Genomic DNA, 26,365 nt, shown 5'->3' with positions numbered 1-26,365 from the left:
AAGTTAAACGTTTTAAACGCTTGAAACTCGTTTATTGATAAATTATATAAGGATAATCTTTTATTTGCGTTCGAATTTGACGGGCCAAACCGCGATTATACGAGTAGTTTTACGTATAATATTTTTATGTTTAGACTCAGATACAAACGGACTTTTTGCCAAATTTAACGGTTTAGCGCGTTAACAAGATACGCCTGCTGAGTAAACTGCGAGAAGTTGGTGTTTGTCAATAGAACTTACGCGCACGCAGGCCATACTTTATACCGTTGAACTCGAAGTAGTTGCAGCTACTCCGGGTACTGTTCAAATTATCAAAATACAAACACGATATATTTATTTTGTCGAAAAACTGTTTGCACCTGGCCTTCCGTCGGAGAAATTTCATTAGAGATTGCAAGTACGTTAAACGTTGCTATTAGCTTGAAAGTAATTTCGATTTTTGTAAAATAAACTCAACAGAAATCACTTCGCCATATGTATTTCGTTTAAAATGAACACCAAAATGATTAAAATAACTCGACGGACATTTTGTATTTTTTTCTCTTCGTAATAATTATAACTAGGTCGATAGAATCAGCGTCTTCTCAAACTTTCCACGAAAAAAAAAATGAACATCTTTTATCGGAAACCACTAAATTTCCCGATTCTCCCTTATAGTCGCATAACTCGCTCCAAGAGTCTTCCATCCAGGTGCCTGCAGCTGCAGCATAAACCGCAGCTACACACACACACACACACACACACACACACATACACACCGCACTCTTCTCTGGAGAAAAACCGCGCAGCCTAACGAGCAATCGGTTGCCGAAATCCCCGGTATAATCTCCAATGACGTCGTCTATCCACACAAGCACACACGCATGCAAGCTCTCCTTCTAGGCTTACCGCAGCCGCTTCTTTACGTATATATTATCAAAGCTGGTACTGGGGCATAATCTTCCTCATAAAACAACACTCCACGTAGCCGATAAATGCCCCGGAGAGAGACGGTCTTGCTGTATATAGCGAAACCACAGTATACCGTTGGCTCGTGCACACGTGTACCTATATAATATATATATATATATATATATATATATATATATATATATATATATATATATATATATGAGTCATTCTACGAAAAGTCGGACAATTATTGGTAAAAAAATCGAGCTATTGTTATTTTGAGGACACATGCACCAGGCCACGTTTTTGACATACAATATTTTAAAAAAATATGCAGCACCTCTAAATTTTATGTAAACAAAAAGTTACGGGCCAATTACTAAAAAATAGCCTTTATTGCGTCCTGGGTAATTTATTACCCGAGATCTTGAATTTGAAAAAAAATGGTCGACAACGAATGTCCCTATTAAAAATGGCGAGCAATTTAAAATAGAGTGAAAATCGTCAAAAATGAGAAAAAATGCCTGAAAAGCCAGTATTTTTACTTTTTTGTCGGATTATCGCATTTTCGACGATTTTTACCTCATTTTCAATTGATTGCCACTTTTGATAGGTACGGTCGTATTCAACGATTTCTTTTCAAATCCAAGATCTCGGGCGCAGCTGTCTTGTATGTCCATACGCATGTAAGAAACTTGGTCTGGTGTGTGTGCCCTCAAAATTACAAGAGCTCGATTTTTCGACCAGAAAGTGTCTAACTTTTTGTACAATGACTTATATGGGGAAAACACTACGGGAGAAACACACTTTTTACAAGTTCAAAATAATGCGAAACCACGTTTTAACTGTTTTCTCGGCACCTCAAATTCGTCGAGAACTAGCCATTGTTCGCATGTACCTACTTTATCTCTGAAGACGCAAACATGAATGTACGGGAAAGGATTTTCGATTAAAAAAAAACATGCGTTAAAAATGCTTGATTTGGTCAAACGTTACTCGCAATTAAAAATGTGGGAAAATCATGAAAATTTCAGGATTTTTTGGAGTCCAGAAATCTGTAACTTTCTTCATTATTTTTTATTATATTAAGTATACATCATCAGCATGTCATCGAACAATGGCTAGTTTTCGACGAATTCGAGGGGCCTATAAAACAGTGTCACGAGGCACTTTTGGAATGTTGAAACGTAATTTTGCATTGTTCTAAACATGTACAATTAGAAAATAAATGGTTTGGCCACGTGCACGAACAATTTTCTTTTCGCCGTTTTTGAAGCCAAAAAAAATTTATTTTCCCGTAGAATTCCTCCTATATCTACCGAGGTGAGCCCGATACAAAAGCTGTGCGCGGTGCACGGTTATCAAGTTTTTCGGCCGCCTAAACCCATTGTGCCCAGCTTTTACTGCGCGCGAAAAACCGCGGGGAAAAGATGACGACACGGCCGACGATAAGACACTAAAATTGCGATCGATCACAAGCTGCCACCGCCGCCGGCCTGGAGAGCCGCCGCGCAGCTTCTCAGATGGGAGAGGAGGTTCGCTGATCTTGGACGACGTTATCGCGGCTGCTACGACGGTGCGACGCTGCGCGGCGTCGGGAAAGTGATTTTCGTTGATAAAAATTTTATCTTTGCGGACGCACGGATGTCGGGATTTTGCTCGGGAGACGAAACAGTGCCGTCGTTGAAAGTTATTGCTTTTGTTCGATGCATGAGTAAAAATCATACTCTTGAGATTGTCGGTGGTTTTCATTCTTTCATAATACGTATATGTATTTACGTGTACCATGTTATTCAAGTAAATGTAGCGCTATGGTTTCGCGATCGCGCAGCTGACCTTGTTTTCTCTCTTATCCTCGCCATTGCATTACCTGGGTGTGTGCGCCTTGTGTGTGTGTGTGTGTGTGAAATTGTCTTTTTCCACCTTGTGTTTCGAGCTGGAACGGATTTAACAAAAGCCACCCAACTGACCTTTTTACGTACGGGAAATGGCGCGAGCAAAAATGCGCACGATAAATCATAATTAGGGAAGTTGGCCTGCTGCCTGATACTACACTGAGCTCCTGCGTGCAGTTGTGCGGAATTGTGAATCGAAGTGCAAACAGTTGATTGTCTTGTTAACCTCGGATTAAAGTAAGATCGTTATTATACTGATTCGAGGAGAATATTTTTGGAGTCGTAAAATAATTAACGGAGCTTAACTTCGGTCTTGGAACTTATAGGCGTATTAAAATGGTAATATAATAATATGGTGAAAGTCCGATAAATCTCGTACTGATCGGTCGAGACGCCGCGCGTCAGTAGCGATCTGGCTATCCTGGCAACCGACTAACGAGGCACGTTACGTTCCTACAAGCGCCTGAAATGCACCCCGCAGCAAGCCAGCGCCAACAGTCTCGTGCAGTAACCACTTATACGTTCTTGCAGAGCCTTGCAGCCTCGGCGCGATTCGTCGAGGCGGTCACGGATCAAATGGCTCGGACAATGCAGCTACAACAAGCCCTAAACTCGCTGCTCGCTTGAACTACTGTAAACGCAGTGTGCTGGCGGCCTTGGCTTGGCGCGGACAAAGTGAAATTCGCGCGAGAGGGGCACGTCGATTCCGGAAAGCCGGCTGTATCACGCTGTACGTAATGCGGCGAGGCCCTTTGTTTGTGACTCGCTGGGCTGGCGAGGAAACCACGGCATGTGGCGTCGCGTCTGACCGCGGGCCCATAAACATTTGCTCGCTCGGCACTTTCGCCCACTATCGCTGCGGCTGCGTAAAGGGAGACTGTGTCACCGCGTAGGTGTCGAGGGATCAGAGCTTACGATCGCATTGGCGTGCTTAGATTCGTTTTAAGCATCTTTTCAATTGTTTTATAGAAATCTTGAACGCTGCTGAATCGTGTTCTTGAATTTATAAATTACGCTAGCGTGAGATACATCATATTATATAACGTTACGCAATAGTCTGAAGTCTGATAAAGAATTCCAGTGTTCAGTGACATTTGACATTAACCCCTTATATTGATGATTAATGCAATCAATAATATAGCTTATTGAAGATTCGCTTTGTGTTTCTACTTTTCAGGTCTTAGGATACGTCTGGCCAACCTCTTTTTTAAACTGCTAACATGTTTTCTGTACATGTTTCGTGTGATCAACGACAGCGATCCCACGTTTGCAGCTTGGTAAGATTTTTTGCGTATAACCACGATTATTTTTCAACGCCTTCTATATCGCCTAGTGTAATTTCACGGTTATACTTTGTCGCTGATAAATAAATTAACCTTCATCAATTCTGTGCCATTGCACAACAAACGTATAGCTGGGCGTAATAATATATTCTTGCATTTGTATAAGCGTAATAGGCAAATTCACGCGTATAGACTTTCTCAACTGACGGGTGAAACGATTATTGATTTCTGAGCTGAGCTGACTGCTTTTCCCGAGACTTTTCCAGCATACACGACTTCTAGTTCCTTGCGATATAGAAGCGCACTGAAAGCATGGATGTTGGCGCGCTTTCAGCGAGACGCGCATATAAATTCGCGTTATGTGATCGGGTGTCCGAAAAACTAGATGGACACGAGAGGGACACAGCTCGAAATGATTTTTCAGTAGTAAGAGTCGGAGAACGCTCAGACGTGTATGCACAATAAGTTTAACACTTCGTTTCGATGCGGGCATTTTTCGATCGAACTTTTTGCCATCTCCGATGTATTTTTGTATTTTCGTAAATCATCATAGCATGCATTATTTTTAGAAATGATTTTTCAATTTTCAAATTATTAACACAAAAGATCTGAAAAATAATAATCCCCATTTTATGAAAACGGACGTACGGCGTATTCGAGAAACTGCTTGTCCCCCTTGTTCTCGTTCAAATAGACCGAAAAAAAAAAAATAAAACGCAATCTTTTCGTATGGCGTAGCGCCAGCAGCAAATGCTTTCTTCTCGGCGTCTTCTTCAGCTCGCTTGAGCCACGCGCGCGATAAAATGAACAACGTTTTCCACTTGTTCGTTACAGTTACGGCTGCACGCCCGGGAACAAGACCGAGTTCCTGATGTCTCAAAACCTAACCGAGGAGGAGTTCCAGGAGCATCCGACGATCAACTGGGACGCAATACTATGGGTGGGCCGGCCTCTCGAGCTCTGGATCATCCAGGTGATTCTGGCCATGGTCTCGTTAACCGAGGCGCTGCTGCTTGCCTACCTCGGATACAAGGTACGTGTTTTTTTGACGAATTTTCAACTGGGCAGATCAACCTATCACTTGAACTTTTGATGAGAAATTTTTTGAAAACCAATGTGGATCTTTTTCTCCAATGTCTTTTTCAAAACGGCTCGTGCAAGTTTAACGAAATTTATTGCCAGGAATCGCGCTATCTGCAGTATGTATAATACGCATTGCTGCCCGATCGCAGTTTGTACGACACAATAAACATCATTATTCTTTCAATTATAAGGACATGGACGTTATCCTCCGCATTATCTTAATAAGTTTTCCCCAAACATTTTGGTTCAGCAAACAATTAATTCCGTACCGATAATAAACTGCGTACGAAATTGGTGTATTGAAGTGACACTTCATTAACCAGACAACAGATGCGCTTTATAATAAATTTCGCGATAGAGCGCTGCGTGCATTGGTATGCGAAATCAATCGAGTGAAAAGAAAATTGAATATTTTTTTTAATCGACAGTGTTAAAATTATTCGATAAATTTCATGCGAAAATATTATATTTTTAAAGTTTCGTACAGCAGTCACCGAACTTTGCGGATGAAATTTCTCGCTGGCAGAATAACATTAGCCTCTATATTTCTCTAAACGGCGCATCGCAGGCAGCGCAATAACACCTTCTCGCCTTCTCGGTAATCGTCGATGAAAATTTTCATTCGCAACGATTCGCCGCGGTGCTGGAAACCCTCGCGAAATCGCCCACTTTGCAGATCTGAAATGACGCGCATGCAATAGCCGTGTCGCTTCGCGCTGTTATTGGCCGCGATGGGGCGAATTACACCGTAGGTAAATGCCCTCCGTCGGCGTCGTAGTCCTTATCCTCGCCGCTGTTGCCGATCCTGTCGTCGTTGCTGTGATAACGCGACGCAACCAAGACGACAACGGCGCTTTTACGGGCCGTGTTTTCTCTACCTGAAAGCCCGCACGAATGTTTTAAAAGGCGCGGGACGAGCGGTTTATCGCTGCTCACGCGAAGACGCGAAATTCCTGGAAGACGAGCACTGAGATTTTACGGGAGGGTTAAGAAGGCCGGGTTTGTGTTGCAAACGCGCCGCGAAAGAAAGGAAGGCTGCTGTCGATGCTGATCTCCAAGACGACGCAACGGCTTTCTTTATATAGAACGGACAGCTATAATAGGGTCTCTTGATGAATACAACTCTTATGCAATTTTTTTAAAGTCTTTCTACGGATCTGTTCAAAAACATAATTCGCCCATAGTAACATGGTTATTTTTATTTTTATAATTCAACAATTATAAATTGAGGAGGAATCAATTTAACTACTTTCATTTTTCCTCAATCAAGTCGTTAAGCGTGAAACAGATCGTTTTCTTAGACTTGAGCAAAGTCGTCAACCTAGTAGAAAATTCAATAGTTCGCGCGACCGTCTTTTTCTCTGCAAAACTATCCTGAAAGACGCAGGAGGTAGGACTTCGTAGATAAAACCATACTTTATACTCACAATGCGAATATTTCCGCTCGCACCTCGAGTATCGTAAATAAAGCTTTACAGCGGTGGCAGCTCTCAGCTATATATACATACACTCCTATCATTTGTATTCGCGAGCCTCTCATTGCGCGCAAGAACTTGCTTCGCCAAGGCACTTGGCGCGTGCCTCATGTAACGGCTCTTCGTCATTTCATAGAGTTACTCGAGAGCAGAGAAGGAGAAGACGAAAGTACGAGACGCATCTTCCTCGCACCTTCCTTCTCTGCTAATCTTCGGTGTTAGTCGGGAGAATTTTTATTGCACCCGTTCGCTCGCGCTCGAACTTTTGCATCCTCCGGAGAATAATTAAAGCGACGACTTTTCGCCGGCGCCGTGCTCTATCTTCTCGTCCTTTTAATTTCTTTTTTTTATCGCGTATCTTCGCGCCAGAGGCGCCCAAGAGTCGAGCTACATCGGCGCATTCAAAAAGTATAAATTGACTCCCAAAAAAACTTTTTTCAAAAGTGAAAACCTTGGCAAGAAAAAGACTAATAAACGTAGTGAAATCTCTAAATATTAAAATGTCAAGTAAATGTTTTTTGCTATACGCATTAAGATATCTTTTTTTGGGAAAACTAATTTTAATTTTAATTTTTTTTCTTTTTCTTGCCAAGGTTTTCACTTATGAAAAAAGTTTTTTTGGGAAATTCCACATCTTTTACAAAGCATATCCTCCTTGCTATTGCACTTCATGAAATCTTGATCTATTCGATAGACAATAAGCTACTATTGCTTTAGACATTGCACATGCGCATCGCGCATATAATCGTGTAGCATTATTATATGCATACTAGACTTGGCATAGTAACTTGGTAATAGACTATAATTTCATTAACTTATTAAATGGAATATACATACTTGATTGATATTTTTAATATTTGTTTTCTATCACGGAAATATATCAAACTTTACAATATATGATTCATTTCGCGCTCATATAAATTTCAAAATTACCGCAGTTTTGTCGCCAACTTCCTTTTAAAATTTTAAGGTTATGTCTCGAGAATAGAATAGTCTCGAGAGTAGAATGTCTCTAGAGTCTAGAATATTATAAATACACAAATTATAATTTGATATGTATTATAGTATTATATTACATTTTTAATATTAGAATCAATTTTAGAAATCAAAAACAAATCAAAAAATTCTAACGATACTTTTGACGCATGCGCACTACATGAGCCGATCATATTGACGCATTCTTGGCTTCACTTCATCCGGTCATGACTTTTTTATATAGGGATAATCGCGTGTGTCGCCGAGTAGCAGACGAATGTCGGTAAAGTAGATGAACCACTTTAACCACTGGTGTATAATGCCTAATATAATACTCACCGGAAGTCACGTGACCGGAGGAGACGAAAAAAATCGGGAGAGGATGGAAACTCTGAACGAAAAGAAATATACCTAGCAAATTTTCGTACGCGCAATAGTAATGATTTAAATGCTCTCGAGATTTTTTTTAAAGTTAAGAAAACCCAATTTCAAAGTATATAGGGTTGCGCCGCCGACAAATCGTACTTCGTACCTTTTCTTGCCAGCGCGGCGCTGTCGCGCCCCTTGATTCAAGTCTACGTCGACACTGATGAAAGCTGACCGCCTAGAACTCGATTTTTAATTTTATAGAGCCCCTTTTCATATCTATATAATATGGCGGAGGTGCAAAGGGAAAAGGGAGCGATGATTGGCCTGCTAAATGTATTTCTCTCCCGGGAACTGAGCGGTTAGATAAGAATTAAATTGCAATTTTATTCATTCCATTATTCTAATTTCCCTTCGTTATCATCTAGCTCTTGCAGCAGCCAGCTTGTGGAAAAATTCATGTCATAATATATGCAGTACTAAATCACGGACGTATTCAATTACTCGATCGAAGTCTTTAGAATTTCAACTGCTCAACAGCGTTTGATACGGGCCGTCACATCCATACATCACTCGAATCTCGACGGCGATCTAGTCAAACTTTCCTATTATCTTCGGTGTCACCCCATCGACTGCGTCCCGCTAACGATAGTATCATATAACGGCTCGAAAGCTATATTCGTCGCCCGCAGCGCATGTGCGTGTATTGGCCCTAAATCACGCAGCTGGAGTTCCGCCCGAAGCATAGCAATGGCTAAACTTCATCGGATTCGTGAGTCCTTTCGTAGGTTCGTGTACAGGGACTGGAAGATTCGATTAGCGGTTGGCGTGACGCCTTGCCACCTGCGGTTAGGCGCCCCGGCTGTGATTCAATCCACGTGGGCGAAAAAAGTAAGGCATTGCGTGCTCGTAGGGTTGGAAGGTTCTTTCTTTTTCGATTTCCGATAATGGATTTTCTGTATACTACTTACATCAGTGGAAAGATTTTCCCTGATAATACCGTAAGAATGTCTGTTTACATGAAAATAGCTATTCTTAAAAACGCCGAGCGGAGCCGAGCAGCTATATTTTCTAACCAGATCAACGGGCGTCGCACTCGAGTTGCATCTCGCGGTCTACGAAAATCAAGCTCTCCTTCGAATAATAAATTTAGTCTTTCTGCGCAGAGGCGCTTCCACATCTCTCGACTTCTACTTCGATTTGTTTCGTCGTTGACGTTCGCTCGCTCGCGCCGAATCGAATTACCTTCGCAGCCGTCACTGCGCACAGAAGCGATGCATCTATACCTTTTCCCTTTTCTCTATTGCCCCGGCTTTATTTGCTCTTTTTTCTTGCCGGAAAAATAGTACAGACGACGACGACGATGTCGACGCCGAAGAGTTTCTCTGTTTCTCGGCACGTTTTTATTTGTTTCTTTAGCCGTGTCTGTGGCGGAATTCCGCTCCAGGAGAAATCAATTTTTTCGAGAAGTCAACTCGATAAGCGTCGCGCAGTCGAGAACAGAGAGTCTATAGGCGTGTACAGCGAACTGTGTGGATGGATGAAAAGATCTTGTTAATGAAAAGGGCAGACGAGGCAGGTCTTTTTGTTCTAGATCGACGTTGCTTAAAAAAAATTAAAATTAAAGATTAAACGCCACATCACTTTCGCCAGGGTCCAATGACGTCACAAGAAATGGCGTGTATACAAGATCATAGCTGTACAAAATAAAGAATCAATGCGTTTGAAAGGTCAATCGTCACCACATGGCGAGCTTTTTCTTAATTCTGAAACCCTACACACGCGGTAGAGAACCTGAGCACGCGGGAAAACATATCGAGCCAAGCGATAAGAGTAGCTCAAAGAGGCCTCGCCCCTCTGTCACGTTTGCTCGGGAACGTGAAATTGGCAGATGACGGTGGCGGCACACGGCTCTTTGATATTTCACTAGTTTCCAATCTCCGCGTGTGTGAGTGTGTGGAAAGAAAAGGCGACTGTAGTTGCTCTGGAAATAGCGAAACGATGACGCGCCAGCTGTGCCAGCGCGCGAATGCAAGGGCATTGTGCGCTTTGACTGTAAATGCAACGGCCTCCGTTTTCCGCGCTACGATACAAAGTGAAGCTTTAGGGTAACGAAAGGTTCGTTACGCAGAACAATCGATTGGTACAGTAATGTGAATCGAAGAAGGAGTGCGGAATTCATATATGCCGTTTTTCATCACAGACAATACAAGCACAGTGACTATTCCGCTATAAACGCTTCATTTATATGTACATAGAGCGTCAAAGCCAACTCGAGGCTCTCTCTTCCTCCCTCTCCGCCGGAATCCTGGATTTTCGAAGCACACACATACACACACACACACAACACGTAGACAACTTTGCAATATAGATATACACACGCGACAGCGGCCGAGCCAGCCGATCAGCGCGTACAACAAGCGCCTCGACTGCTCTCAGCACTCCGGGTCCCTTCAGACGCCGGGGCAAGAGAAATCGAGGCGCCGGAGCAGGAAGCTTTAATCTCCGAGGCTCTCTCGGCTCTAATGATATGCCCTCTCGCAAACTCGCGCGCGGGTCGTGTAGTTCGCGCGCTTGACTAACCCCCCGGCTCGTCCTGCCGCGATAGCTCTAGCGTCCCCCTTTTCCAAGAGCAACAGCACGCGCAATAGCGATGCCTCATGCCAATTGCCCGATCATTATTGCACATCGCGGCATCCGCGTAGTCGCCTATCTATGTACGATGCTGGGCTCCATTACTAAAATCATTTTGAATGGACCGACTATGAGAAAGTTTTCGCTCCTCTTGGGGCAATCGGATCGAGGCGTTGTTCGGTTTCTATAGAAGCTGGAGAGATTTTCGAAAGTTGGAGTCGGTGCACGTTGCTGCAGCCAACGTTAAAGCTCCTGCATTTCGCCGCAACTGCCGAGGAAATATTAATTCTTGTTGCTTTTTATGCACCGCGTTTAAATTCGTAAGTGAATAAGTGCGCGCTTGCGCTGGAAAAAGGGCAGTAAGTTGCTTAAGCTCGGTGAGCACTGGTTATTTATGAGGCCGTTTAACCGCTCTCCCGCACACGAGTATGGGAATAAAAGCACTTGTCGTTAAGAATGTTGCGCATAATACGCTTTAATTATTTATACGGCCGAAGCGGTTCTTCAGCAACGTGTAATGCCGCTTAATGACATGGAGGATCACGATTAGGGACTTTCAGAATTTACTTTAAACTTTGGTAATGAAGTATTAGACTCGCTTCTTATATTGAAATCATTAAACCAATTGAGGTGAAATCGCCCGAAGCCAGAATTATTGAAGTCTCATTCCAGATTTACCACGTCTGGAAGAAATAAAAATGTCATCGCGACAAGGCTGCTTTTTATATTAAACAAGCACGTATAATGTAGCACATGCGTGTTTCAAAGTTAATGTATTCTCGGTATCAAAATCACTCTAATGAATAAGCAACATGTTAGAACGCAAGAATCATGTCAGTTTTACTCGCCTGGGTGTTTATCAATTCAATCCACTTGGTAACGAGTCAAACGATTTCATTTTTCATCCATCTAAAAATAAGCACCTAGCAACAGCGAGAGAGTTAATTTGAACGGCAAACTTCAATTCCGGTCATCGCAGTCGTGTCGAGTGTACATCAAAGTTTAACAGGGTTCGTCTACGTGTATCTGTGTCCTGTAGTATACAGGACACAGACGTACGTATGTATACAGTGTCCTGTATTAAATATGACTTTCCTGCACTCTAGATTTTGCTATATCTATCTATGAGGATCCCTAGTACACGTTCATTCCGATGCGCTGGTGCTTAAGTCTCGATCTTTGTTTATACTTTCCATTTGACTGGGTGCTAAATTCTATTTCACTATTATTTCAGAAGGTTTCAAAACCGACGAGAGTTTGAATTTTTTCACAGTTCGTTTGAGATATTTACCAAAAGACTGCAACAACAATGTTTGCATACACACATTCAATATATACCTTTATAGCACTGGGTGGCATAAATCCGCATCTATGTAACGCCTATCCGTGGCATAAATAGTCCATTATTGCATCGTGCTGATCGCCCTCGCTACGCTCGGGCGCTATCTGCACGGTGCAAAAATGGACTGTTTAGGCCACGGATAGGCGTGCCAGTGGATTTATGCTAGTCAGTACTATATAGCGTACGATACTCGTGGCATAAATAGTCCGATACGGCACAGCGTTTAGCTCCCGCGCTACGCTCAGGCGCTAATACACGCCGTGCCGTAATGGACTATTTATACCACTTGTATCGTAATATACTATTAACTTTAAAATGAATATAAATATCGTGATGAATAAATCGGTATATTTCTTGCATAGGAATTAAAAAAAAATATTTGAATCGCTTCTTTGTTGGATCATTTCTTTAGAAATTTCATCTTCAAAAATAGAATGCACATGAAAGCTGCGCCCTTGCGCTTAATCCTCCGAGCGTGGCGCGCGCGTATTAATAATAATAACTCTAAATCTCAGTGCTGGACTGACTGGATACTCTAAAAATTCGTTATCTTGGCCTGGCACTCGTGACCGCGTGCGCTTTTCCTCTTCCGGGAGATTTTCTTCGGACGGACGGATGGACGGACTGATGCGCGGACGCCTGACGAAATTCGAATGAATCTAGCCGGCGCGCCTGGGATTACGACGAGGGCACAGGCTCACATTCTTTTTGCGAAATCCTTCAGCCACGACGATTGCTCCGTTGATTGTGCAGCTTGCTGTATAGGGGACCTTTTTTCGCATTCACCTTTTTTTTGCTATTCTATTTAAATTCGTCGAGTTTTTCAAAGATACCAGATCAATTATTCGGAAGAATAGAGGCACTCGACTGGAAATTTGATTTTCAAGATATCAGTTTTTTATTTAAAATGTTTGCATATAGGTATGACAGTTGCATTTACATATTGCAGATAGCCTTTTCTTGCACTTCTTTCATAATGTACGATTACAGGATATACATCTTTTGAAGCGTTCAACGTGGTATTAGTCAAGTCAGAAATAAGGGAGTCGGCGAATGAGTTACAGGACTTTCGCTTCAACGCGTTACCGTATATCAGTCTACAGGGTTACCCGTATATACATATATTCCAAAATGCAGTGACCACTTCAAAGCTGCCGCACTGAAAAAGGAGATTTTCTACGTTTCTTTTCGAGTTCGCGACCCCTCTCCTCTCCCCCACGCGTTCTCCTTGCGGAAGATTATGTATATTGCGGTCAGAAAACTGAGCTAAAAATCCGAAAGTCGCGTACTTTGTACGGCATCTCAAGCGCGAGAGGCCTCGCGTCGTTTGAGTACTTATATCTGAGCAAACTTTGACGTGCCACGCCGTAGCTCTCTGAGAGTATGGGATTTCAACGCGCTCGCGCCTTTATGCCGCGCGCAAAAGTTTCATAAGTAACTTCGGCCCTTAACCTTCGGCCGTAAAATCTCGCTTAAGAGTCTTAATATACGCGTTCGTATAAAGGGGGAATTTATATGGACACCGACTACCAGGTTAATTAAAAAAAGAATATATAAAGCAGCGCGGAAGTTTTTGTTTTGTCAGTGCTGTCCACCTGAAGAGGGGAGTGTGATATGAAAGAGACAATTGGCAGACCGGATTTGTATAAATGAGAGCTCGAATAGCCGAGGACGTTTTCCTTCACAATTATGTTTGAAATTGAGTTTCATGATCGAATCCAAGCGATTTTGCTCGTTCGCGTTATGTATTGCAAATTTATCGGTGCGGTAGATACGAATGCTTTTGAAAGTCGCTTCGGAAGACATTCAAATTGCAAAACAAAGATCCGCAATTTCTGTTTTAATTGAACGCCATTATTACGAGTTTTGCAAAATCTCGTTTCCAACTGGATTCTGGAAAAAATGTCTTTCATATCCTCCCGGCAACTTCCACAATCCAGCCGTGAAATCGTTGTCGTTCTCCATCCCACGCGCCACTTGCTTTGTGAACTCATCAGCCTCGAATTAGACAAATTCGAGGTCTGCGTCTCCCCTTAATAGTGATGCCGCGCCTCTCGACACCGTGAATCCTAATTCGATAAGAAAACCGAGGTTCCACTCTCTTTGTGCTCCCCGCCATGTCGAATCATCGCGCAAAACAAAATCTCACACGCTCCGTTAAACGGCGCACTTCCTTCCGCCTGCGCCAGCTTCCCACGTCTCGGCTTGTGCGCGTTTCGTAATGTAATAGCGCAGCAGCCTGCGCTAGTCAAACTGCTATAGGGCGAACATTGCTCGTCACGACTCTGCTCTGGAGATGAAGCTGTATTATATATCGGGAGTAATATCGTTTATGGCTGCGTTAACGTAGTTTCACATGTAGCGATGGCGTTTCGTTTACTCGTGAATATACATGTATATCCATACGTTTCTGCTCATCATGTGCGTCACTTTACACCGTGTAGTTATTCTTTTGCTCGTTACGCTTCCTTATAATCGAATCTTCTTACGTCGAAATCATTTATTACGCGAAAAGATGATGCCCCATTCATTTTAATACTTATACGTGTTATTTTGAATGAAACATATGTTTGGCGATACTCAAACCTAGTGACAACCATCATTTGTCTGGAAAAAAATGAAGCAGCGTTAAAAATCATATTCTAATGGTAATATTGCAGTAGGCTCAAGTATGTTGAATATGTATAAATGAAACTATGACTATTTCCATACTGAATCAATTATGGAAATCTATTTTCGTGGATTGTTGAGCAAAATATTAATTTATATGATAATATTTCCTTGATGGAAATTAAATCGCGCTTGAACTAGTAAAGATGATTAACACATTTATAAGTAGTTTCGAACTGGGTCAGCTGTAATGAATTTTTGAGGTTGTGATATATTATTTACTTGTATAGTATACATTTTTTAATTCTTCAATTCTACATCAATGAAAATTGCAACTGCAACATAAAATTAATTATTCGAGCGTAAACACGTTTTCATCTTACGCCTTACTTATACTTTGAACTTTTGGTAGCTCTAACTTTCGGAAAAACATCAAACGATCAAATTCACTTTCCTGCGTTTCCTTTAATCTCTCCCCCTTAAAAAAGGTGTTTCTTTTCAGCGCGCCTCTCGACGAGAAGTTCGTGTTTTGCTTTCACGGTTTAAGGCATACAAGAGGCAACGTTCGACAGCAGTGAATTTTAATATCCCCCCATTTGAATAACAATAGAGAGCCCAAGTGCTTTTACGAAAATTTTAATAATGCTATTTTACGATTTAGCATCTGCGCGCGCAGTTTCATGCTCATGCACTTATGCAGCGATTATTCGTCGACGCGCGGTTTAACCGCTAGTTGAATGTTTTTTCGTCGCTGCTATTGAATAAAGTTTTAAAATAAACTTTCATTCTGTATGCATGTTTTGTTAGATACATCATTTTTGAAAATTTTTAGATTCTCACAAACTTATACGTTTCGATTGTAATTTTATAAAGAAAGAACGAATAAAAGATGTCCACATCAACCAATGGTTCCTCTCTTGTTCTCTCGTCTCCTTCTTCCCCGTGCAACCGTTAGTGATAAGCGCGCTACGTTTAATTTCTTTCTCTTCGCGCATTCCCTTTACGCGAGCTCCTGAAAAAGTCGCTCCTATTTTGTAGACTTTCATAGTAATCGCAAGCATGCAAACACTACGAAATACATACTCGACACACAAAGACGAAATTAAACGACAGTAATTAAAAGGCTGCACGCGCACATAGTGCAGCAGCATCTGTCGCTGTATGCCAACAATATCTGCATATTATGGAAAGAGAGCCCACCTTGGAAATTAGTTTTGGTCGGCTCGTGAGCGGCACTCGAGCTTGGAATTCTCATGCAAGCATTTTGCGCGCGAAGTTCCCGAGCGCCAGACTCCTGCTTGCAGTCGTACTTTAGCGAATGTGTTAATAAAGGGCAAGAGTAACAGAGATGGAAAGGAGAATCGTGATTTCCTAGCACGATATTGATTTTACGTATTTCAGCGAAATCGTGGTAGCAATTTTAGATTTTGAAATTCACATTTGGATGCTAAAAGACTACTATAGTAGGTTTTATGAAATGTTTGCAGGTAATCAAGGGACTACACTAAACCAAATGAACTAGTTAAATATCGACGTAATTATGTAAAAAACTTCATTTTCGATACAGTATGCGTAAAATGCACTTTTACGCACGCTCCGCGTGCGTTCAAACACATTTTCCGCCCCTGTATCAAAAAATAACGTTCGATACACGTGCGAAAAGTTGATTCTCGCTTCGCTCGGGCGACAAACCTCCCACTCGTGTAGAATTAATTTTTGCGCACTTCACACACATCGAAATATACTATTTAACAAGCTTTGGAATTATTTTTAGCGTTTATATAATAGCTGCTACGAAGTTATTTTTAGTAAAACCATCGTGGTTTAATACTTTGTTGATGGATATGACGTATAGTAAACTTCGTTTCAGAATTAACTGAATTTCCTACGATGCACTTTACACCTAGACATGTCTTCAAAGGCTGGAATTTTCGTCAATAAGGCTTCTTCTTATGTATGATGAAATATCTCAGGCGATGCCTTCATTAACTTCATATGTATTTATTTTATGTTTAAGCATACACTAAATAAACATGCATCCTTCTGCCTAACAACATAAGACTTTCAATAAAATGGGGTGCAGATTATTAAGAAATATTGGACACAGAACAAACTTATTTTCTTTGGAGTACGTTGATAAATTCTTTTCCAAAACAACAACAACACAAGGAAATTAAATTAAACTGTTCCGCCTCAAGGGACATTTTACGCGCAAAAACTACGTTACAGGAATATTTTTTAAAAATTGTGATGTATACGCGCGTATACCATTTTAATGGATACACTTGTCGGGAGGTCGAGCGATGCGACATTTACGGCCTCGTACACGAGGATCGTGACACGGCTGCTAGCCCGACACGCTCATAAATGGCCTTGTACTCGGTTCGCTGCTACGCATATATAGATTTCCTGTGCTAGGGGCGATTCGAAGAGGATCGAGATTCGCGGAGAGGCAGCCAAACTGATGTCATCTTTAGACCGAGTCTGAGTACTTCCGTAGCTCCTTCAGCACTGATTTGTCCATCTAAGATTCCGCGCGTATTGTTTTGCGCGTGCATGCCTGCAGGGGTGTCATTCACTTTTGGAACAAGTGAAGTTCTGAAATCCATCTCTATAGTTTTCCCGTCAACTAGGGTGCTGTAAAACAAGCTTAGGTGTAAGAGCGCAAACTTTCAATTAATCTGCGTAAGGCTTTGTTGGACGTAGGATTATTCACTGCAGTCCGTATTAGCAACTTTGACTAACCCAAATAGATCGATTTGAAAATTTAGAATCAGATGCTCATACATACGCCTCAACAACAGATCAAATAAAATATATTAGGTCGTGGTGTTTCCCGACGGCACAGTATATAAAACTTATACTTGCTATCGGAGCGCTGCGGCGCCCCTTGATATTCTTGATTTTGGTTTTGGTTATCTTAAATTTCAAGTATAAGTGTACCTAGACGGCACTATATGAAAAAATAGACATTTTATGAGCTCCTTCACTATTGATTTGTTGCCTTTGTAGGCATCAAAAAGAACACTTTTCTGTTCTAATGATCGTGTGTTATACGAAAGAATGCAAGAGTTTTTCATGCGCAATATGTTTCGTAACTTGACGTTTCACAAAATATGCATACATATTTCTGCAATTTACGTATGTATAACGCGAAACATTACGGATATGCTAAACGTTTCGCTTCAGGGAAGGCACATACCAAGACAATTAATCAAATTCTTCATCCCCATAATTGGCGTTCGCGAAATACCTCCTAAGCACCCAAGATAAACATCCTCGATGCCGCAATTCCTCTTCTTATTGCACTTCAGCTGCTGGATATATAAAGCGCTCTCGCGATAAAAATGTCGAGTCGCCGTCCCTCCATCTTTTCTAATTAGCGGATTATGTGGGGCCTGGGTGTGCGCGCGCGCATCTCATAATTAGCCCGACCGTCGCTATTTATTAAAGTAGGCGCGAACGCTGTAGACGCAAAGGAAGAAGAAGCTCGCGCTTCGAAAATATGAAGCGGGCTTGCGTGCACAACTTTGGCACGGAATTCGCAAGCTCTAGTAAAATATGCTGCCCGAAACTTCAGCCCGCGCGCGTACCTTCACTGGCTTCTCCCGAGAGTAGGTTTGTACTTTCTTGCAGACGAAGCTGCGGAATATACATACAATAGCTTCTTATGCAAGCGCGTGCTGCGGCGTAGTTGCTGCGGCGGGAAACAAGGGAAGAGCCTGGAAACAGCTACTAACGAATGATGCGTAATTAAGTGTCTTAATTTCAACATCGGCTGCTGCGCTTATTTAGGGAAAATAAACCTAAGAGCGCATGCCGTGGCTGCGGTGGAGTGTCGCTCGCAAAGATTTGCCTTGGGATTTAGCTCGAGGGTGTAATCGTCTACTGTTTGCGTACGCTTAATTTGCATTATAGTCGATATAATACGAGCTTTGCCTTATGGATGAATCGTGGACGAACCGTTTGAAAAAGATACAAGGAGAAAAAAATGCGAGCCTGTATGCATGCACAATAATAACACGCGTGTGCCCAATAATATACATGAACTGCACCACTGGGTATGTTGACCTGTCCATCTAATGTCCACAGGGCAACATCTGGCAGCAGCTTCTGTCCTTCCACTTCATCCTGGAATTAGTAAACACGATACCGTTTACCATCACGGTGAGTTGAATTTATTTGACGTTCTGCACGCATACACCCGTCCGCCAATTATGCATGTTTCTCTAGGTGTTCGAGAGCGCGCTCGTTGTATGTATATGTAATACCCGAATTATAGCCACACGTGCGGCATACGCAAAACCTCGTGCAAGCAGAGCGTTAAACAATCGCCGTAGCCTGCAGAACGCAAAATTTGCCACAGCTCCAGCTTTATCAAAGGGCAAACATACGGGAGTCAATTCGGACGAGGATAATCACGCGATGAATATCGATTGAACGCTGGCCTCTATCGGGACCCTGCGTAGAGCGTATTGCTTTGTCCGCGGCCGCTTATATCGCCTGATTGCCGACTTTGTGTCCACCATACACACACGCGCTCGCAGTCGCATGGAGAGAGCCGAGAGCGAGACACACTGCTGCGGCTTTGCCATATGACGCCCTGCGGTCAGGTTTGCTCGAGCCTACCGACGCTCCTCGCTGCCGCTGCTGCTGTTCGCGCTGTTGCGGTCGACCGAAATCGTCCACGGGCCGTCGAAGCGCCAAACGAGATTCCGTATAGAAGGCTGCGTTTATGTACTGCAGCAGCCCGCGAGCGCTCGGTACTACTGTCGCGACTACTCGGAATTCAATTAGCCTATGGCCTTCTTGACTTTAGGCTTGACTTGTCTGCGCCTTTCATTTCTGTGGCTTTGTTGCCGCGCTGTTGACGGGGCAAGTATCAATGCAAAAGTTTGCTCGTTGACACAAGTTTCATTGGAGGACAAAAAAAATTATAAGATTAGTTTGAAAATATGCGTCGAGAATAAACGTACCTGTAGCGACTATGTTTATCCGTCCTTGCGGACACGTTAATTCTCGGCCAATTATAAATTCGAAACGCGCTGTTTACTCCAGCTTATATTTGCGATAACACGGTGATCTATGATATCGTACACATATACGTTCATGAATTGACAAATTGTGTCAGCTCAGTGTGTTACACGAAGGATCGAATTATATGCTCGGACTCTTGTCAACCTTTTGCTAATTTTTCGAATTATTAACAGATCAATATACTTATTATAAGTGATGTAAATCAGCGTACAATGCCCCGTAGTACTTACTATAACTGTATTTAATTTGGAGCTCACTTTATGAGGTTAGAAGTCAGAAGCCGGAATAGTCATGGATTTGTTGTAAATACTTTATTTGCTATTTTAAAAGCTTTTTCATGGTGGCCCAAGTAGGCGAGGATGTAGAAAAGATCAACGGCCACGCGCAATCGTCTCGAAATCGCTTCGTTAAATCTCCGGGAACTCAGCGGCAGTAGCAGCACGCCACACGGAGCGCATGATGATAAGTCGATGGATATATAACGCGTTGCGAGGGCCGGGGGATTTTACGATTTCCGAGCTTGCAGAGCGTTTTACGACTATCCACGCGCAACTGGAGGGTCGTATTTCAAAAAGGTCGAGAGTTTCCCCGGCAATGGCTTAAATGAATTCGTGCAGTGCACGCTGTTTTGTTTTCCTGCTCGGATATAAGGGGTGAAATTTTCAGACATTACGGGATATTACTTTGGCTCGAGCGATACATGTATACTTTTAAGTTAAATTTTTACGCGAATGCTAGAATTATAATACGTTTACGACGTTCGATAGACAGTGCAACTAGCTGTGTCTGACTCTGCGAGATTGACTTTAAACTCAATATTATATACATACATTTTTTAGGATGTCGCGAACATTGCTTGGGTTGAATTTAATCACAAAATACGTAACGACCATTTCCATTCTATTTTTGTTGCTCTGCCGCTGACATTTCGTGTTGCACAAAGCTATGTCAGAGCTTTATTACATTTGTGAAAAATCGTTTATTTAAAGCACGATTATTAATTCACCCACAGACTCTGATCGAGATAAAAATTAAAGCGAGATTTTGACACTCACTGCTCTTTCATGTTCGAGTAGAACCTAACATCAAAGGAATACATTTGTAATGAATTATCAGATACAAACATCGTTTTTGCGTCAGCAAATTAAAACGAGGTCAAGCGTTGCATTTATTATATCGCTTCAATTCAGCGGTAACAACGGAAGAGAAAAAAAGTAGAGTTAACGGATGGTATATAGCTTCAGACGATCAATCATCGTTTTAACTAAATATGAGTGTAAATTTCAGTCAAAGTAAAAAGAAAAATCATTTATCTGGATGACCAAATTTCAATTGCCTAATGGATCGTGGTAATTGTGAGATCATCGGTGTGAATAGAAGAATATCCGTGAACGCAACATTTTACCGCACTTAATCGGTTTCAGAACATACAAAGCATGCATTTCATTATTATGGCGTTATATAATGTAAAAAACTTTTGATTTACAACAACCGGTATTATTAGCTTATAGAATCTTGAGCATTCGAATAAGGGTTGTCTTTGCAATGGAGTGAAAAATTCAAATTTCCGTAGTGAAATTTTAGAATTTTAATTGTGTGGTTAGATTTTTCATATTGTATTTTGAAAATCCTAGACAGTGAATGCAGTTTTGTACATTATTCTATAGGTATTCCCTGTACGAATCGCCGGCAGGTATTCCAATTTGTCCAAGAAACATAGACAATTCCTCGAATAAAAATAAAATAACTGAATTTACTCATGTCGCTTGGGTCTCTCAAAAGAAAAAAAAATTCGCTTCTACGAACTTGTACGGCTGCATGGTAACCAAGCATATCGTGCCGAGTCGATGGCAGTTTTCGGCACCTACAGCGGCATAACGTGCGGACCGCGGGATCACGCCCCAGCGCACCGCGTGAACACAGCGGGCACACGCATACGAGCTTGCGTATGTTATTTGCCCGAGCGCCCTTTGACGGCGATCGCTGCTACTGCTGCTGGAAAATCAGACAACGAGAACGGGCTAGCTCGCCAATTGGTGCGCATCCACACGGATGTTTACACCGTCAATATCTGCACGGTTGCAGGCATTAGGCACGCGCCGTTTGCCACGCGAGCCGCTTCTACAGCCGGCATTAACAATCCCTAACTACTCGTTATGACTCACACCCGCGCGAGCTATAACGTATACTTGCATGCGTGCTGTGAATGTGTGTACTTTATTATTAGTCCTTTGAAGTCGGCGCGCGAACTGATACATTTGATTACCTGCACTTAACGTGTGCAAACAGTTGGCATCGAGGCGATGCATGATGATGCTGTTCTTATTTTTTTCTTCGGGTACAGCATATGCATGAAGTGTGTAATAATTTATGAAACTTTATTGCTGGCTAGTAACGGCACTATTTCAATGCGGTGATTTCGCGAAATGGAATTGGTAATTTGTGAATGTTTAAAGCTTTACGACCATTATTTCAAAGGGCAGTACTTCAGGTTGACGATGAAACGTTTACGCATCGCGGGCGCGTGCCTGAATTATCAATTATTAATTTACGATTCCTGCTATTCCTCGAAAGATTGACCATGCAGTTATGAGCCAGTGCCCCGCGTAACTCGAAACAATAGAATCGCTCTCGTTTCGGAATCGAATTTCGGCGACGTTGCTCACTTTGAAGCATTTATTATTAAACTAAACAATCGATATTTTTGCTCGCTGCGGACGAAAATAATATTCGGTTGCCGGGAGTTCACATCGATTTAAAAAAAATCATCGTTACAGCACTTGTGTCGCTTCGATAAAATACACCGCAAATTCGTCTTGAGGATGCGGACGATATGAAATATTTTTGAAAGTGATCATCTAGCTAGAACATGTGAATTCTCCACAATTGCGGGCGTTGCTTTTACTTTCGACGCGGCCGCAAGATGTACAGTAGAAAGGAAGCCAGGAAAAGAGGAGAGAACTGTAAACGTGCCATTTTTCAGCTCCTGTATCCGCCCATGAGGAACCTTTTCATACCGGTTTTCCTCAACTGCTGGCTGGCGAAGCACTCCCTGGAGAATTTGTTCGTAAGTAGCGTCACGTACAATAATGCGAGCCGCGTGACGATCGATCATCGCGTCAGCTCGCTCGCCGCGGATTCGTCTTTGTCTTTCTCAATGTGTCTCTTTTTCTTTTGATAGAACGACCTTCATCGAGCGATGCAAAAATCACAATCCGCCTTAAGTCAACAGCTGATGATTTTGAGTGCCACTCTTCTGTGTCTCGTCTTCACAAGGTGAGTTTACTTTTGCGCTTTTTTAATCAGTCAACCATCAAGCATTGCTCTGCATTTAAATTAGAAAATTAAGTTAAGATGTCTTTTCGCTATAACGCCACTTCAGTTCATATTTGCAGTGGTTTTATTTTGCAAAAGAAAATGAAACCGAACCATTCATTTTTAAGAAATCTATCGGAAACACCGTGTTCGCTCTCAAGGGTCTTCGCATTATATCGTCGGCGGAATGCAATTGACTTAAACAGGAATTAGATTCCCCGTAACAAAGCGGCAATTGTCGAAATTTTGCGTGGCTACCACTCGGCAGTACTATATTAAGTTGCTAATGCATTTATGTCGTTCGCAGCGCTATGCCTCAGTGAGCCGAGCAGGATATATAACTGACGATTCATGCGGCGTCTGTTGCTACTCGAATTTGCGAACGAGCGAATGCACCAAAGTTAGCCTCTTCTATGCGTAACATTTATGGGCGTTTGTTATTTGAGATCAAGTGCGAGAACTCTGATAAGTCGGTACAAACATGCGATGCGCTGTAGTCCGAGAGCTTTGCAGGCTGAATCGACCATCAATTACCGTCGATTTGCTCTAACTTGTCAAAACACACCAAAGCTGACCGCTTAGTAAATGAGGCCGCTTGTCGCCGTGTTAAAGCTGTTCAAAACACGCTGGGATAAAAAGCAACACTTTGAATAAAAATTTGAAATCGAATTGAAGTAAAGAATGCAAAACTTCTGGTACATGCCTTAAAAATGGCTTCATCAAATTAGAAACAGCAGCCGACGATCAAATGCGCGAGTTGAAATGATGTACATATTTTTTCTCCAGCAACGAGCGTAAAAATTTATATCCAATAGATCGTAAAATATGTCAGAAAGCGCTGTAGATTTTACGGGGCTATTTGTATGTGAAAATCCGATGCAGCTCTAACATTTAGCCTTCATGCATCCAGGATTTACCTCGGAATAAAGACTTTTCTCAATATCGCGTATGTAGTAAGTATCGCGCGCACACGTGTGAGCTTCGCGCGTCGGTAGTTTAATCGATGCATTACTTGCAGCGCGAGTGGTGCCGCTTCTCGGCACTTGGTTTTGACACGAGTCGTTAAAATCCTCATACGGGTACACTGTCTAACCGCGAGTTTACTGTGGGGATTACCCAAAGTAAGTTCATACAAGGTGGGGGATTTAGTTAGATATCCTCGGGGAAATTAGTTTTCGTTTTAAAAATTAATGGGTTCGTGCAAGTTGACAAGACTAGATTGAATGATATTCATCCTGCAGTGAAGAGCGACCTCTCGTAGTCAACCTGATAAATTGAGTGTATTAATACCATTGTTTATTACTGTAGATTGCATTGTATCTCGTAATATTTTTCCGCGATATTTTTTTCAGTGTCTGATAATGAAATATTTGGACATTTTAACCAACGTAATAGGTATTTTCTCTAAATTCAGTCAACTTCGCATAAATAATTTCTCGTCGCTTGCAAAAATGATTGTATGAATGTTTAGCTCAGAAAAATTTAGTGAATATGTCACTAAAGTATCATAATGTTAGTTTAAGTGCAGTTGAGTGCAAGGTTTACAATACATTATTCAATGAGTTTATATCTCTCTATTTTTAGCGTACGTTAAGCTATTTCTGTCCTAGATTTAGATCACGGAAAAAGTCGACTGCAAAAAAGAGCTAACAACTGCACTGATTCTTCGTACTATTCTGTTAAACTGGTAACAACGAAAGACGTACCTACGAGTGTACCCATGTATTACATACAATATAGAAATGTTTCTTCTCTATTGTTGTGTCCTACTGCTTTTAACACCTTAATACTCTGTTATGATTTTGAAATACTGTTAGGATAATGCGTTACACATAATGCGTTGTATCATAATTTTGTTAAAATAGTACTAATAATAATCGGCACATAAATAAATTTCGCCATTGTAAATAAATCTTTTGCTCCAAAGATTTACGTACTTGGCAACATTTTAAAAGTTGAGCGATATAGATAGAGAAAAAAAGAGTAAACGTTCGAGCAAATCTCCAGTGCAGAAAGTTCATGGACGCTCCACTAGTTTTGATCTGTGCACGACTATCAAAGGAAGACTGAGGTCTACAACGCTAGCAAAAATTTTCATGGCAGCAAAAAGCCAGGTTTTTTCAAGCATTCGTTCGTTGCTCACCGCAAGCCATCACATTTCGCGAGCATCGATCCTCAGCGGCGGGTACAGCCGCACCAACGTATCTATGATCCTGCAGGAGCGCGATGTTGACAAATGACGTCTTTCTCTTCCGTCGAGGAATTCCAGCTCGAGACTCATTCAAAGTCTCTGTGTGTGCGCGTGTATGTGTGTGTGTGTGCATGTGCGGGGTCTCAAGAGCGTCCGAGGCAACTAATCGAATCACCTCCTCGAGGTAATTCGTTGGACGAAAATTTCTCCCGGATATTTGATGTGTTTTCGATATCTCCCTGATGTAGGGCATTTTTTGCGACGGATCTTCGAAGTTTGCTGGACTAGGGAGAACATTTTTTATTTCATATTTCAAGTCTCTCAAGCTTTTTTTCATCCATTTGGACGTTGTATTATATACTATACATTATAGACTGACTGTCTCGATCGTATACTTCCAATAAATTTCTCTGCATTAAAGCTGTTAAAGTATTTTTTTCTTCTTATAACTAAGTGAGATTATCCGTGATAAGAACTATGTTTAAAAAAAATCAATAGAATAGTACGAGCTTTGGATTCCCCTCTGACATAAATCGTCGATTTTGTTCAGGCTATAGGGAATTCAGAAGTGCTTTCCCTGATTCCTTTGGCATGATTTATCAAATATCTTGCCAAAGGAAATTACCGGATGCGCGCGAGACAGGTCTTCGTAGTTTTCCGCATCAGCATTCAGAAGTAAATCCTCAACACAAGTTTTGTTCAAAGGGAATTTTGACGGAATTCGCGTCGGTCAACGTTCCCGCAACCGTTTTGCCGAGGAAAAGGGTTTTCATTTCGTAAATCATATGCAAGGCTCAAAGGGATTGCCGTCGCGCTCTCGACTCGAAGTAAGAGGAGACCCGGAAAGCTGTCTACAGCTTTCTATTGGAAATGCTCAAAGGCATTTCGTGCACTTTAGGTACATCATCTAAAAGTCGAAGGATAGTGGGCAAATTTGTTCATACGTTAACGCAGCTGTTGCATCTGCGCGTCAATAGTTGTGAAAAAAACAGCGTTCAAGCACAAGGAATGCAAGCGAAAGCTGTGCAGGGTTACTATACGAAATGCAGATTCGAGAGTTTTACATCGCCATTCGCCTGTACTGGAAATGGAATAAATGCCGCTTGAATTTGAATTTGATTTGCTTTTAAACGTTAAGTTAATACGAGAAGGAACGTCACTACCAAAAATAATTTAGACATTCTAATGAGTAACGGAATTCACACTTAAGATATAGAGCCATCTCGTATATCTCTTTGGCAAAATTCCAGATCCAAAAGCTCATTTGA

General features: G+C 41.9%; 1 protein-coding gene across 10 annotated transcripts in view; it reads left to right on the top strand.

The window, feature by feature from the left end:
- LOC100119391 (potassium channel subfamily T member 2) overlaps nucleotides 1-26,365 on the top strand; it is a 240,894-nt gene that overhangs the window by 179,082 nt on the left and 35,447 nt on the right. For 8 of the 10 annotated variants that reach the window (XM_016989184.3, XM_016989190.2, XM_016989187.2 and 5 more), the window contains 5 exons: nucleotides 3,964-4,063; nucleotides 4,904-5,102; nucleotides 18,647-18,721; nucleotides 22,575-22,658; nucleotides 22,773-22,867. In XM_016989184.3, coding sequence (XP_016844673.1) covers nucleotides 3,964-4,063; nucleotides 4,904-5,102; nucleotides 18,647-18,721; nucleotides 22,575-22,658; nucleotides 22,773-22,867 — 553 coding nt within the window. The remainder of the gene's footprint in view (nucleotides 1-3,963; nucleotides 4,064-4,903; nucleotides 5,103-18,646; nucleotides 18,722-22,574; nucleotides 22,659-22,772; nucleotides 22,868-26,365) is intronic. The other 2 variants (XM_016989186.2, XM_016989185.2) reach the window with 2 other exon arrangements.

The sequence above is a fragment of the Nasonia vitripennis genome, chromosome 2, assembly GCF_009193385.2.
Source record: "Nasonia vitripennis strain AsymCx chromosome 2, Nvit_psr_1.1, whole genome shotgun sequence".
Classification (NCBI taxonomy): Eukaryota; Metazoa; Arthropoda; class Insecta; order Hymenoptera; family Pteromalidae; genus Nasonia; species Nasonia vitripennis.
This window is presented reverse-complemented; position numbering and strand designations above follow the sequence as displayed.